The 13,190-nt window shown below is 34.3% G+C and overlaps 1 protein-coding gene across 2 annotated transcripts in view; it reads right to left on the reverse strand.

Moving 5' to 3' along the window:
• CSMD1 (CUB and Sushi multiple domains 1) overlaps positions 1-13,190 on the reverse strand; it is a 1,116,955-nt gene that overhangs the window by 137,333 nt on the left and 966,432 nt on the right. For both annotated transcript variants that reach the window (XM_048295968.1, XM_048295967.1), the window contains exons 37-38: positions 11,441-11,545; positions 577-695 (exon numbers count right to left, since the gene is read on the reverse strand). In XM_048295968.1, the coding sequence (XP_048151925.1) occupies positions 577-695; positions 11,441-11,545 (224 nt within the window). The remainder of the gene's footprint in view (positions 1-576; positions 696-11,440; positions 11,546-13,190) is intronic.

A 13,190-nucleotide genomic window follows, 5' to 3' on the forward strand; every position in this document is an offset into this window, starting at 1 on the left:
TGTGCTGAAACATTTACAAAGAGCAGCTCAATCATATGTCTACCGTGGGAAACTAAACCAGTATGTGAACATCCCCAATCAGTGAACTAATTTCTAATACCTTTCCCTGAAAGATTTTTAAGAGCAGATTTAGCATGAAAAAAATTTGCGTTAAAAACAATTCTACAATTTCTGAGCAAAGGACAAAATCCCATAACGTATTTCTACATTAAAATTTCACCTAGATAAATCAATCTCCCAAAAGGAAAAACACAGTACTCTACAGGATAGCACTATAACAATTTTCTAGAGAAAACATTTTATCCATGTTATTTCAATGTCCATTTTGATGGCCTTTACTGCTCAATGGTATGTTGATCTAAGACAAGATTTGCCAGCCCAGATTCTCTGGGGCCCAGAAATGTCACACATCTGTAGCTTTATAATTTGGGAGCACTTGCATAGGCTCTACTTAAATCATCTCTATGTACACGATACAGACTGTTCATTAGAATACGTTTTTGGCAGGTCTCTTGGCATTTTATTGCAATTAGTCCACAGTGCATTATTCAAAGAAAAAAAGAAAGAAAGAAATACCTGTAATGTATATCCTGGCTCACACTGAAATGACAAAACATCATTCACCATATATCTATCTCCTGATTTCATCCCATTGCTAGGAATTACTGGTTCTGGACAGGCAGCAAGGCCTACAGCTGGAAAAAGTAAAGACAAAGATTGAAAAAACATAGGTATGCAGGTCTTCATTGATATTCTTCATTGATATTGATAGTGCCTTAATGAACTCTTTCCATAGAATTGTGGGTTTTTAAGAAAACATTAATTAAAAATTCCTTTCAACAATAAAGTGAAATTTTGTTTAAAACACAGAAGTTTTCAGAACTATTCTACAGAATACAAGTGATATGACTGAACCACAAAGACTATACACTGTGACTATACCAGTTACTAGGTCACATTGCTATGACACACTATACAGTTTTATAGTCTCCAAAACAGCATTCTGATGTTAGTTTGTTAAAAAGCCTGGGTTTTATTGTTTGCTTGTTTCTCTTTGTTAGGGCTTTTTAATAATTTCTTATCCTTGTGAAGGAAGTGGAGGGAGAAAGAGGGAATACACTTTATGCATAGTCTCTCTTTTCAACAATAAATGAGCAGAATATTTTGGTGGTTTCTTATTCTTAGGCCACTCCACAGACTATAAAGAAGTTTAGACATTGAAATTTAGTACTCTTAGCCCAAAACTAAATCTTTGCATAGGTGTGACTGGATAGTCTGTTCTTAATTATTTTTAAGCCAGGTGTGAGAAAACAAAAGATTGGTTTCACAAAGATTCTCCATTATTAGTAATTTCTCAAATTTTTTCACCTAAATTTGACAAGCTAAAGTACAAACTTCTGCTTTTTGTCAAGTGCATATCACTTTTTTTTCCCTTTTTTGACCACCTAAGGAGTTTGTTAGTCTGCACTACTGAAAATTAAATATCAACTTTGCAAACTAAGTGAAAATACTCCAAATGAACAAGACAGTTGAGAAACTGGAGATTAGATTAAGTAATTCTGTGTTTTTAAGATTTTCTTTGCAAACAGAAGAACCAGAAGAATTTGTTTGCAAGTTCATGGTCTGAGAACAGAATCTCATTCCCCTTATAATGTTAAAAACTTTTTTTGAACTCAAAAATCAATCTAAAATATAATCTTAATTTTGAATTTACTTATTTATTAGAGAAAATTACTACTGAAACATAAATATGTAGCTGTTATAGTTTATTAAATATGCCATTTAGAAGCCAAAAAAGAGTGGAAATTATTTTCACAATGTGTGAGAAGAGATTTTGAGAATTTATTAGCACAAAATTCCCCAAAAATCAGAGGAACATGATACTTCTCTGAATTTGATCCTGTGCATCCTTCAACTCAGTTGTCTGAAAAAAAATAACTATTATTCTCATTGTCTTCCTATGAAATCTAACCTGTATGGTGACAGTAAGTGCAACTGAACTGTGTTTAATATAGAAATTACATGATATTTGGCTTTATTTTGATATGTGACATTTTAGAGTCTGTTGTTCCAGATACTTAATAATGAAACAATATCTGATATTATTGGCTGAGGCCCTACCCCTTCTAGGGAAATACAATTTTCTTACAGATAATGTTGATCACACATTTTGATACAGACAAGGTTTTAATTTTGTGGCCTAAATCTTTATGTATCTAATTTTCATCACTCAAATAGAAATGCCTTACAGATATTAAATGCACAAATAAAAATTTTGTGTTTCATACTTCACACAATTCCACTCTTTTGCAGCTCAAGTTTTAGTTGAAGTAAATATATTATTCCTAAAAAAGCACATGGAGGTCTGAAATAGCTTTTACACATTCACAGGAAATTGTGATTGCTGTGCCATATTTTTCTATCCTGGAAATAAGTTCTATAGTCTTGTATGTTCCTTGTTTGTCCTGTGCCCTTGAGTTTTACTACATTTGACTTTTATCAGGAATGAAGATAATGAACTCCATTCTAATTCTGAGTGAAAACTGTCAAGGTATGAAGTATAGTCTTCATAACAAATGATGAAAGAGGTATCAAACTAAAAAAAAATCAAATTAGCAAATAAAGAATTATTTAATAGTTGCAAAAAATGGGGCCTCCCTAAAGTAGTTCTTTTGTGTACTGGAATTTATAATTTTGGAAAATATCTGAATGTGCTTTAAAGATTTTCAGGAATTTCTCTCACAGAATTTACAAATTTTTATATTCTACCAATATAATCAACTTGCAAATGATGCTATGGTGACTTTACATGGCCACTAGGAATTTCATGTGTGGTCACTATGTGGAACTGTAATGTTCCAAATAATCATCAAGATATTGTCATTAACTTCAATGGTTTTGGTTTTGCTGCAAGTTGACTAGTATCATTCCTTTGGTCAACCAGTCTGTATGCCACAATACCATAAATGTATCCGTGTCTGGAAAATTCCTTTGAGTACAGGTACTAAATAGCTGTGATATGCATCCACACAAACTGCTTGCTTCAGCATTAAGTGAAGCATAATGCCTCATCTCAGTAATTCAAAGAACCACATATAAACTGCTGATCACTAATTTGCGAATCCAGTGTTCAGATGCAACTTAAGCAAATCAAAGCTTATTTCTGCAATTTCTCACCTTTCTCACTCTTGAATAGGATATGAAATTTAAAAAGATATGCTCCAAGATCACTGTTATTAAATAAATAAGCACCTAACAAAGACATAGTAAGTAAATTGCTTATAGATATCAATGGACTTGCTGAATTCTGTGAATATAAATTTGAGGTTCACTTCTTGTCATCAGGAATTTGCATTTTGGAACTCAGAATTCCTGTATGCTGAAAGTATCAGGGCCACAGGCTTAGATCTGTATGAATAAAGTTACTTTTACGTATTTTTCTGAGTTACAGAAGCAGTTATAATAGTGGCTGCATAGCAACACTAATAAATGTGCCTGTAATATAGCTCTTTCCATTGCTGGTCGAATAGCATACATAATTTAAAAAGACTATGATCAATCAAAAACCTTTAAATGAACTTTTAATATAACTGTTAGATATCGTAGTATGCTATGTATTTATCTTCAAAAGAATCTAATAACTAGGTAAAAAACTTTTTTCTGCTAGATGCTTACAGTCTTCAGAACACTTTGTATACACTGCTTCTTTGGTCTGATGATGCAAATTATAGAATATTCTATCAGAATGTAATAAAACAGTATGCAAAACCCACTCCTAATTGACTTTCTTTGATATACCTGATATTAAGAAGCAATATTACCTTCCCAAAAGCAAAGAGAAAGTTGAGAGCAGAATCAAACATTATTCTGAATCCTCAAATCTCTGTTATTCTATTCATTCCATAATACTAGCCCAGTTAAGTTAGAAAATTGGTTTAGTCTGAACAGGTTCAAAAATCAAAAGAATGCTCAAGAGAAACCAAACAAATTCTGGTATCTGGGGACAAACTAGGAAACTTAAATATTCAGAGACTCTGAAATACGTTATTAAACTAGATTGTATGTGAACAGTCAGTAATAAAGGGAAAACATGGTAAATGTTAAGTCCAAGCAATACAAAAAGGAACAAGGATTTCTTAAGTGCATACTTTTCAGAGCTTAGCTTCTGCTATGCAGTACAGAAGAAAACACATCAATTTCAAGGGTGATAACCCTCTCCCTGACCTTCTTCCACTCACTGTTTGCTAAACACTTTCTTGGCCCTGCTGTGGCATAAGACAAATATGCCTTACTTACATAATTATATCCATGTCTACATTTATCTCAAATTCTGTCCAAACATAACTGCCATTGCTGGCAGAAAGAAAATCCTTGTTGGCACATTCTGACAATGTGAATGCCCATTAGTGTCCATTTCAGAAAGCTCAGAACTGGACAACCCAAGAATTTCTTGACAGCTGGACCAAAAGCTATCAGGCCTTCTTTTGTGAATTCCTCCCACCCTTATGCAGCTAACAGAAATGTATTATACTTTATTATATTACAAGCATCAAGCTGTTCTTTCCATTTTGGTGATGGTGTATATCAAAATCCAAGCTGTCCCTTTCAAAACTTCGTGCTTCAGACACCAGCCTAGAAAATCTTTATCTCAATGAGTTACTGCAGAGAGGTCAGATTCTTGTCAACAGCTAGTAAGTTGCATAGATACACTGACAGGATCAGGACCTGCTAAATTAAAAATGGCATGTTTATGATTCACACCTGCTTTAACATAGGGAAAAAGAAAAGACTACTGCACTGAAGAGCCACATTGAAAATCAAATTGCATGAAAGATCTTAATCTGGACCTATAAATACAATATGTTACTTGGAAGAATATATTTTCCTCTCTGCTAGTCTGATTCTTATCTTTGAATTTATTAGAGATCTTCATGATAGAGAAGTACTGCAAAAGACAGTCAATTGTTCTCTAGCCCCCTTAGCAGTGAATCCTTTTCAGCTGCCAAGAACCTTTAACACTTGAAAAGATATGATAGAGTGGCTTTAGAAAAGGAGATGGCGATTAAAAGTAAGCTTATGTTCTCATACATATTCCATCATCTTGGTACAGCAGTAAGGTAAAAGCTTACAAAACGAATGATGCTGACCTGTGCCATACATGCTAATTCAAGGTAATAGAGCTAGATGACACTATTAAAATATTGATTGCATAAAACAAGATTTTTACTGAAAATTAATTCTAATCCCTAAATTTAGAGAGATAGATAGAGAGCTAGATACATACATACATACATACATAGACAGATACTTATGGACATTTTTGGCCTAAACCTATATATCAATATTCAGCATATATTCAGCTTTTACTAAAACAAACCTGACTTCAGCTGAGAAATTCAAGCAGCATGCTGAGCAAACACTCATTTCCAGACTTTTTATTTTTTCATTCATTTGTATATCAAGGAAAATATCTAAACTACCACTGAATTAATAAATGAGATTTCAAGACCAAGCTTATAAATCACTGGCCACAAATGCAGTTGAATTAAACAGTCACATTTCTAAAACACACCATTTGGATAGTTGATTCCTTTGTTCATTATATTAAAAGGAATACAATCAAATAACAGGAATATTTATTCTTCCTACCATTGTACATATTAGGAATGAAACAAAGCACTCTTTGATTGGACTTGCTGGTGGCTGTGAAAATAATTACATTTGGTATTTATTCTATGACATGCATATAAAGGATTAGTTAAATTATTAATTCTCATCTTTTCTACAGTTACCTCTTGCATATTTTACTGTTTTGTTAACCATAGGTTGCTGCAACCAGTTTAAAAACCTACAGTCCTGAAATAACAAGAAACACCACGCAGTAGCCCTTAACAATACTTACAATTAATTATGTTGTGACCAGAATGAAATTTTTCTAAGGCACTGACCAATTATTTCTTTTAAACTGAGTTTGTGTATCTGACTTGAAAAACAAAACAAAACCAAAAAGCAAACAAACAAAAGAGCAAAACAAGCAAATAACAAATAAACAAAGGGAAAAAATTCTGAGTAATCAATCTGACCATAGCATACAAATTCAGTAGACCACTCAGCTTGGGTAACTGAACTCTTACATTCTTGATGTCTAACACAAAAACATCCTAAAATAAATGACAAAATTATATTATTCGCTTTAAGACTTGTGTGTTTTTGAAGGCTGTGAAAGAAACCTATGCACTGCCTAGATTAGACATAGACTTAGGTTTGCAGGAGCAGACTGTCCAGATCCTTCCCATGAAAATAAAGACATACATAGAAAGAACTTGCAAATGGACAGGGCAAAAGAAAGACTTATTGTTAAAAGGAAGAAAATGTTTCAAGAAATAAAAAAAATCTTATTATTTTCATTATCTGGAGAATAAGGTGTCATCAGTGGCTGAAGATTTTATAAGGTATTTATGAATTTCTGTAAAGTTACTTCAAAACAAGACACTGTGGAATACAAGATATGTGATCAAGTGATAGCAAACTAAATATATCTTACTGAAGTAAAGTTGTTTTCCCTAACATAGTGATCTAAACCCAGGCATGCTTATAGCATTTATACTGGTGAAAATATCTTTGTAAGTAGAAAGACTTGTCCATTTATTCTAAAATATGATATGCAATTTGTAGAGACATAATTTTTATTGTGAGTAAATAATTTAGTAGTGACTTAAAGACACTCTCCTCTGTTGCTCCCTGGAATTTCTTCTGGGATGAAGGGAATGTTCCAAAATAATTCTCACTTCCTAATGCTGTAATGAAGACTTTTTATATAAGGGTTCTGCAGAATACTGGAATGGTTAGTTTAGAGCAGTTTCACCTACTACTCTAATTTGTAATGTATGTAAAAGGTAAGGCTAGATGAAACACTATTAGGTCCACTTTGTGTCTTCTACCCCTGCTGTAGTCTGCTTATGTAGGAGCTGAATTTCAAATTTGGACTTGATGTGGTCAACAGCTCCTTATTGTGAAAGGATATTCTTCTGTTAATATCTATAGTTGGAAAACTAATTGTCTTCACTCTAATTCCTAACTGTCTTCTCACTAAAGAAGTAATTATATCATAGACTCATAGAATATGCTGAGTTGGAAGGGACACAAGAGGATCATCAAATGCAACTCTTGGCCCTGCACAGGACACCCCGAGTCCCATCACATGCCTGAGAGAATCCTCCAAACACTTTTTGAACTCCGTCAGGCTTGGTGCTGTGACCACTTTCTTGGGGAGCCTGTTCAGTGCCCAAACACCCTCTGGGTGAAAAACCTTTTCCTAATATCCAATCTAAATCTCCCCTCACACAACTTCAGGCCATTGCCTTGGATTATGTCACTGGTCACCTGAGAGATCAGAGCCTGTCCCTCCTCTTCCCCTCATGAGGAAGCTGTAACTGCAATGAGGTCTCTCCTCAGTCTCCTCTTCTCCAGGCTGAACAGACCAAAGGACCTCAGCTGCTCCTCATATGGCTTCACCTCAAGGCCTTTCACCATCCTCATGGCCTTCCTTTGGAAACTTTTTAATAGCTTAATGTCGTTTTTAGGAGTTGATTGTCCTGCTCTGCTCTGCACTGGTATGGCCTCACCTTGAGTACTGTGTGCAGTTTTGGGCACCACAATATATAAACTAAAGTGGTCACTTTATATTTAAGAAATTAACTGTTTCAGGGCTAACACTCACTTACTGGGTGTTTGCTTAGGAAAGGTTTTAGTGTTCTTTGTTCTAACAATTTATCATTCTTGTTTCTCCAGGAACAATGTGTACACAGCAACTTTCTCTATGCTTCCTACTCAAGTAATACTTTCATAGAATCATAGAATGTTTCAGTTTGGAAGGGATCTTAAAGATCAATCATCTAGTTCCAACCCCATTGCCATGGGCAGGGACACTTTTCACTAGACCAGGTTGCTCAGAGTCCCATCCAATTCATCCCCCAAAGATTTAAAACAAAGCTCATTTACTTAAATAATTCTCTTGAAATGTTTTAAATGTTTTAGGACCAAACAATAAATCTGGTTCCCAATTACAAGAAAGGAAAAAAAAAAAATCCAATACAAGGTGAAATATGAAAAGAGGATTTGAAAAATTTTTGCCTTATGAAAATTAGTACAGCTTTCACAATTTCAAAGGCAGATAGCTTTTGCTTTTCCTGAATACTTATATCTAAAACCTTATTAAAAGTTCCAGTGTCCTCTGATGAGTAGGTATAATTTCAGTTAATGCTAACTGGGAATGATATACATGTAGCAGGAGAAAAGAACTCTATGGCTGTATACATGTAGGTAGCCATGAATTTTATTATTTTGGGGTTTTGTTTTGTAAAATAAGAATATGCCACAATCTCTCTGGGTTTCCTAGAAATCTGATGAAAAATCAGAACAACTGTGGATTTTTATTGTTAGTTTTGACTGGCAGCAATTGATTACTCAAAAAAATCCCTTCATAAACAAATACATTCCCATTCCATAAAAGAGCAGGAAATATACAAAAGGACATTTTGATTTATAGAAGCATTACTCAAATACTAAAATTAGCACAACTATAAATTACTTCCAATAAAGCCAATATTAAATTTTAATCAGGGCCACAGAAAACCTAACGAATTTCTATAAAAAATAGTAGGAAAAAAATGACCTACTTGGAAATGAAATAAAAAGTGTGCCCATCAATTTTAGTTCTCTGAGGACTTGCTAGTTTTTAAAATTTTTTTGAACAAGAACTGAAAACCATTAAGTATCATGATCAGTTGGGTACATCCCATATACATCCGAGCAGGATCCAAGTCCTGCTTTCCCCTTTGATGCACACATTAATCCTGAGTCTTTGGGCTCACAACAGTGGTGTGTTCTTTATACATTTGATCTTAGTGTTCTACTACTTTTTACAAAATGTTTGAATACAAACTGACCCAGAATGATTGACCATTTTTCCTGGTAATTAGAATGCTGATACAAATCCTGTTAGAGCTGCTTAGTTCATCTTATTAAATAAAGTAGCCTTAAAAGCATATATTGAAGATCCCCACTACGAATATTCAGACATTCATATTTCAGTGAGAAGACGAAAGAATTGAATGGAACCCTCTTATATTACACCTGAAAGTTACATCTGCAAAGCATTTTATCTAGAAATAATCAAGGGAAAAACAAACAATGCAGGTGCACAGGGCCAGGAGTTGGATTCAATGATCCTGATGGGTCCCTTACAACTCAGCATATTCTATGATTCCGTGACTATTAATCTAGTTCTCCTTTCTTTTCTTTTGCATTTATCAAAAGTTTCTGATGTGCTAACATAGCATTGCATGTTGAATATCTTTGTGGTTTTTTATGAAGACAACCCCTTAGCAAAATGACATTTTATTCCAAATTTTAGATTGACTTCTGAACCAAAGGTATTTATTTTTCAGATGCTGCTTCAGACATTAGGTGACCAAATGATCAGAGACTTCGGAATTCATAATCAAATACTAGTAATATCTGCACAGAAAAGTATTTCTTTCTCTGTTTTTTTCTTGATCTGAAAAGGTGACTGCTCAATATAAACATTTAAATTCTTGCTGTGGGAACTTGCTCAGTTTCTGTATTCGATCACACAGAGAGATATACTGTACTCCTACTACTACCCCTGCAGAGACCATATAGCCACATAAGAAACAAATTTTTTCTTTCCTGCCAGACTAACAGAATAGCTAACTGAGCTCTGAATGCTCAACATTGCTACCTTGACCTGTCCTGAGGTGCACTTCTAACACTGGCCTTGAAATATTAGCACCACTGAAGTTCAATAGACACTTTAACAGAGCACAGTTTTGAAACTGGATATTAGGAGACAAGCAAAAGTATAAATCTAAGTGATTTTACTTGTTAACAGAACAGGGTTTTTTTCAGGAGTCACAGGGATAATAAAACTGATACAGTAAAAGACAAAAATTTAAAATGTTCATTGTGTGACTTTCTAGAATAAATGTGTACTTCTTCACACTTCATATGGAATTATACCTTCACTATAGGTAAAAGAGAAAGGCTGGAGGAGGAAAACAAGTTGGCCAACTGTGGAGGAGGAGTCCCCAGATGAAAAAAGAAAGAGAACTTTGTCAAAATAGTAGATTCTAAAAAAAAATCCTGCAGAAGTAATGTTCATATTTTCATTCTACATCGCCATTAGAATGATTGTATTAAAATAACCCCTAAAACATACTTGCATATAAATACTTGAACTGTACAGGGAATTAAAGGAAAACACAGGACTGTCTTGTGCCTATAGTCAGATTAATATTATGAGCTGATAATCTAGTCTTTCAAAATTCTGTGCAGCTTTATATTTTCTTTATAATTTTTTATCTCAATCTGAAATAGGACTTATTAAAAATCATCCATGTTTATTTACTTATGTGTACTTCTTTAAAATATTAAAAACAACATTACCATTTTTAGACATTAATTATGAACTCGATGAAATAGAAAAGCTAACTCCATTGTCAAGAAAATTCTTGAATGGCCTTTGAAAAAAGAGAGCATGCTCATATTCAAAAGTTATAAGGATTTACTTTGTGACCTTCATCAAAGCACTCATCAGACTGTCAACTCATCATATTACTTTTAAAATACTAGATTATTCTTAGCAATATCTATTTCCAGTTAAAATCATGTGCAATGCAAGCACAGGTACCAAATTTACTATTCTATTGTATTTTAAGTTTTGGAGAGATGTAATAATACAAATACATTTGAATTAAATATGATTATGTGAGGTAATCCACTATGTTTATAATCCACACCTCTGTATTTTATAATGAAGTTTCTCATAAAACATATAAAAAGTTGATATACAGCAGATTTTGCCATGAAAATTCTTAGATTACCACCAGTGATTTACCAAGATGACTGCTGTGTTTTCTTGTAGCTCTGGGATTAAAATGTTGGGTTTTGCAATTACAGAAATTATTTGAGAGAAAATAATTTGAAGGAAAGAACTGCAAGGCATAAATATATGCACATATAAACAGGAAAAAAAATATGTTATCTTCTCTGGTTTTATCTATTTCCAAGCAGGGAAATTAACTCTTACTTTTTTTTTTTTGTCAACTAAATTTCAGAACTAAGCTGAAATAAATTAAGAAATTCCACACCAATATTAAACCCCACATTTTAAAAATGCTATCATGAATTGCCAGGTTGATTTGTTAGATGTTGCTAATTTGTGAAAGCTGCTTTCCAGCAATTTCAAATGTCACTTCATTTAAAATTTCAGTTTAATAGATACCACTTGTACAAGGCTTGGTAGTCAGGAAAGAAAAAAAAAAACAGCAATCAAGCAAAAAGAATAATGTAAAATATCTGTTTCCCTTTCTATGTACATACTTTTTCTGGGTAAGTTTCAAAAAACAAGGAATCTTACTTTTGTATTCCAGGTGAAAACCAGCTGCTGCCACACTAATGTCAGAGTGAAAATGAAGGTAAAGTTGATTGGAGGTGCTATTTAGCAATGCTGGCACAGTTGTACCTGGAAAAAAAAAAGTTATGGAATAAACTATAGCATGCTGATCAGAGTTTTATATTGAAAAAACATAATCAGGACTGAATCAGACAGGCTTATTTTCCTCTCATTACATACATGGGAATCTCAAACATTCTGCTGTGCTCTCCCTTGATTTCTCCTAAGTTGCAAGAAAGTTTGATTACTAGTCATAACAATAAGAGGCTATGCAAGTACAATCAAACAAGATCCCGTCATATTTAGAGGAAACCTTATTGACTTGGACAGAAAAAAAAGAGATGTAAACAGAAAAGAAAAAAAAATCACATAAATAAAGGATTTGATTATGAGAATAAGCTCAACTGCCATTTGCCTGTTTCCCCACATTTCTGTAAAACCAGCAGTACAGAACAAAGCAGTCCAGATTTTTTCTGTGTACTCCACATCTTCTTTCCAAAATAATATTTCAACCACTTATGCTAATTCAGAGGATATGACAGAAAATGAAGAAGCAGGTACAATACATTTTTTAAAAAAAGACATTAGCTTTTCCTAATTCAAATATTTATAATAAAACTGTGTGTGCTACACAACAAGCTTATCACTAACCCTGGATACATTCTTTGCCACTGGAATTACTGTCTGACAAACACTGATTTTATTACCACATGATACCATGTAACTCATATTCTACTGTCTAAAGTTGGAAGATCTACTGAGGCTAAAAAATTACATCATTTTCTATGATTACCCTCAAAGACAGTATCAAGTAGCTAATGAACTTCAATGGTGGATGCATGAGAAATATTCTCATTTCCTGTGGGGCATTTCCTGTTTCTATATTAACTGTGAGCAGCCTAGCTAAGAGCCTGAAACTTGGGCTTAAAAAGAAATGCTGAAAAGAATTATCTTCCTAAGTCTACAATCTAAACTAGGAACTGGTAAATGCTTTTAATCTAAAACTGAATTAAATAAAATCTTAATATGAACAGAGGAGCTGAAAGATGACAAGCTGGCCCTTAAGGAAGGTGTTTACTGTCTGACATGGAAACTCTAAGTATTGAAATTCAGACAGTACAGAGCACTCACACACATACTGTGTGATGTACTGGTGTACAGAAAGCAGTGAAGCATCTTCCAGGAAGAAGGACTTTTCATAGTATCTGTTAAGGAAATCTCCCAGTCTGACCCTCCAGACAGGGTGGTCACACTCCCACCACCAGAGACTTTCCCTGCAGGGACCTAAGCCCCTTCACAGCTGTCAGAGACTGAAATATTATGATTTATGACAAACATTTTCTTAAAGGACTTCTAAAACTGTATTACAAAAGCTGCAGAGAAGACTACTGCACCCTGAATGGGGCCCTGACTGAGGCCTTACACTGCTTGCTGATGAAGATAAGATAAAGTAACAACTCAGGGCTGGGGACAGTCACAAAGCACAGGTTTAAAACCTCCAAGATGAGGACCACAGCCCCAGAGCTATCAGCTGCCAGGCTCACACAGACCCTCCACCAAAGGGGAGGGGGAGGAGAGGCTTTGGGTGTGTGTTGGAAAAGCCTCTGGTCAGAGGCACAGTGACTGCCCATCCTCCACTGTGCAGAGGAGCCCAGCTGAGGGGTCCTCACTGTGGGGGAAGCTTATCCACAGCAGAAGGGGGTGACATGGCCCA

This window comes from Corvus hawaiiensis, chromosome 3, assembly GCF_020740725.1.
Source record: "Corvus hawaiiensis isolate bCorHaw1 chromosome 3, bCorHaw1.pri.cur, whole genome shotgun sequence".
Classification (NCBI taxonomy): Eukaryota; Metazoa; Chordata; class Aves; order Passeriformes; family Corvidae; genus Corvus; species Corvus hawaiiensis.